The following is a 2,486-nucleotide window of genomic DNA, read 5'->3' as shown; positions in this document are numbered from 1 at the left end:
CTTCTCCCTCTCTGACATTCAATGGCTAATCAAAAATCACTCCTGCTTTGCTATCAGCTTAATAGGATTCTCAGGACAAATTGACAACCAAATTGACAATGGACCTCTGCCCTCCCTCTGTTGCAATGGCTTCCCCCAAAACTATTCTCAAAAGGGTCCATAGCAGGAGGCCCCTCAATATTTACTGATGGGGAAAGAAGGGGACTAGAGCAGTAATATACTACTTCCCTGAGGATGAACCCCCATCCTCCAATTCAAAGAGTTAACCAGACACTCCCCCCAATATAAAGAATTATATGTCATCTATCTAGCTCTTAAGATTAGGGTTGCCATAATCAAATCTCTGACCCATAATTGTTCTTGCCTGGAAATGGAAAGAAGTGGGATCCAGCTCAAGGGGAGGTCCCAAGGCCCGACACTGAGGCTATGGAACACTCACAAAAAGTGACCAAGCATTAGCACACAAGATCCAAGAAGCAGCTGAAAGAGTCAGATGAAGATTTACACCCAACAAATGGCCCCTGTTGTTGAATTAGGGAAGCCTGATAAAAAGCTGAGGAGAAGGGTGACCCTGTAGTAGTACCAGCACTCTCAATTAATCTGGACCCCTGAGATCTCTCAAACACTAGACACCAATCAGGCAGCATGCACCAGATGATATGAGACTCCCAACACATACACAGTAGAGGATTGCCTAGTCTTTTCATTCAGAGATGATGCACCTAACTCTCAAGAGACTGGAGGCCATAGGGAGTTTAGGGGTCAGATGGGGTGGTGGTAGTGACACCCTTGTGGAGACAGGGGGATGAGGAGGAGGTATGGAATGTGGAACAATCTCAGGTTGTACTGGGGCTGGAGTGTAAAAAATTAAATTAATTAATTAATTTTTAAAAATCCTTTCTCAAAAAAATGAGTATGTAAATTTCCAAAGATATAAAGTTAAAATAAATTAGTTTAATATATATTGAGCACACAGAAATAATGTATAGACAAAATATATTTAGAAACCTTGCCAGGAATACAAAATAGTGCTCACTCCATACAACAATATTTACAATTTTTCTCACTTAAACATTCTCATCTCTACCATTCAATTTTTATCGTGGCCTGGGAACTACCATGATTTTTTGCATATGACCATATTTTAATGCTGAACAATTTTTGAATTCTTAGAGACTATCCATCATAATTCATGATAGTAATGAGAATAATAAGCGAATACTTCCACTTTATCAGTAACTAACATTAGGAAAATTAAATATATTTCTCAAATATATGCAATCTCAAATATGATCTTCATGCTAAATTAAATATAGATTTAAATACAATTCCAATTATAATAAAGCTTACTAAACTTTAGATTAAATTACCTGCATGTATGCCTGATTTATAAGTTTTCTTCTAACCAACTGATGTATTTATCTCTTATTCTTAATGCTAAATGTAAATTGCATGGCACTGTAATGAGTAATAAGGCTCCATGTAACCCATCTTCTATGTGGTCATGAGTAACTTGAACCCCAACATTTCTAAGTCGTGTGCTATAAATAAGACCATCATCTCTTAGGAGGTCATGTTCACAAGTGAGGATGTACGTTAATGGCAAACCCTGTAACTGGGAGTCATTGACTAGCAAAGGGGACAGCCTGCTATCCACAAGTGCTGGATAGNAAACATTTAGCTTTCCAAGAGTGGGCTCAGTATAAACATAGTTCTTCTTATACTTCTCAGGAAGGAAGTCACTCCAGTTAACAAACTTGAACAGGTGTCTTGATCCTTTGGGCATGTGTTCATTTCTCTGCATAGCCTGGGGCAATGCCATGTCTTCAGTCACATATAGGCATGCCAACTTCATTGCTATCTCCCTTGAAAGAAAGGGACCATGTTCATAGTCTCGATGAGATGGCAGCAAGCTGTCGATAAACTGTAGTCCAGGATATAGCAAGGCTTGTGCCTTAATTTTATCTTTGTGTTCTGGATTATTCTGGAGCTGTAAATATAAAAATAATACTCAATGATTTTTACACAGAAGGGATGCATATTTGCATCAATAACCCAGGGTAAATGTATTCATAACATTTAAACACTAGTGATTATTTTCACAATATTTACTCATTGATTTAGAGATGTAAGGATGTGTCATTCCACATTCATCAATGTGGAAATAGTATATGCTCTCCTACCCATGCAGTTATTCACTATATGATAATAACCAAAACATGATCAAGGAAGTCCCAGAGATAATGATGGCATAATTATATCTAAGACTACTGCTTTAAAATTGAGTTTTTGAATGCTTTGTTTTTGTGTGGTGGTGGTGATGGTATATGTGAGTGATGGTGGTGGTGAGGGTATATGTGTGTGTGTTTATGTGTGTAGGAGAGAGGGGGGAGAGGGGAAGGGGGAGGGGAGGGAGGGAGAGAGGTAGAGAGAGAGAGAGAGAGAGAGAGAGAGAGAGAGAGAGAGAGAGAGAGAGAGAGAGAGAA

The 2,486-nt window shown here is 38.7% G+C and overlaps 1 protein-coding gene across 1 annotated transcript in view; it reads right to left on the bottom strand.

The window, feature by feature from the left end:
• Positions 1 to 1,323: 1,323 nt before the first annotated feature.
• Positions 1,324 to 2,486, bottom strand: part of LOC110320951 (arylacetamide deacetylase-like 2) — a 15,991-nt gene continuing 14,828 nt past the window's right edge. The window contains exon 5 of the mRNA XM_021197036.1: positions 1,324 to 1,990. Coding sequence (XP_021052695.1) covers positions 1,388 to 1,990 — 603 coding nt within the window. The 3' untranslated portion in view covers positions 1,324 to 1,387. The remainder of the gene's footprint in view (positions 1,991 to 2,486) is intronic.

Source organism: Mus pahari, chromosome 4 (assembly GCF_900095145.1).
Source record: "Mus pahari chromosome 4, PAHARI_EIJ_v1.1, whole genome shotgun sequence".
Classification (NCBI taxonomy): Eukaryota; Metazoa; Chordata; class Mammalia; order Rodentia; family Muridae; genus Mus; species Mus pahari.
Note: the sequence above shows the minus strand (reverse complement) of the source record. Positions and strands in the feature narration are given on the sequence as shown.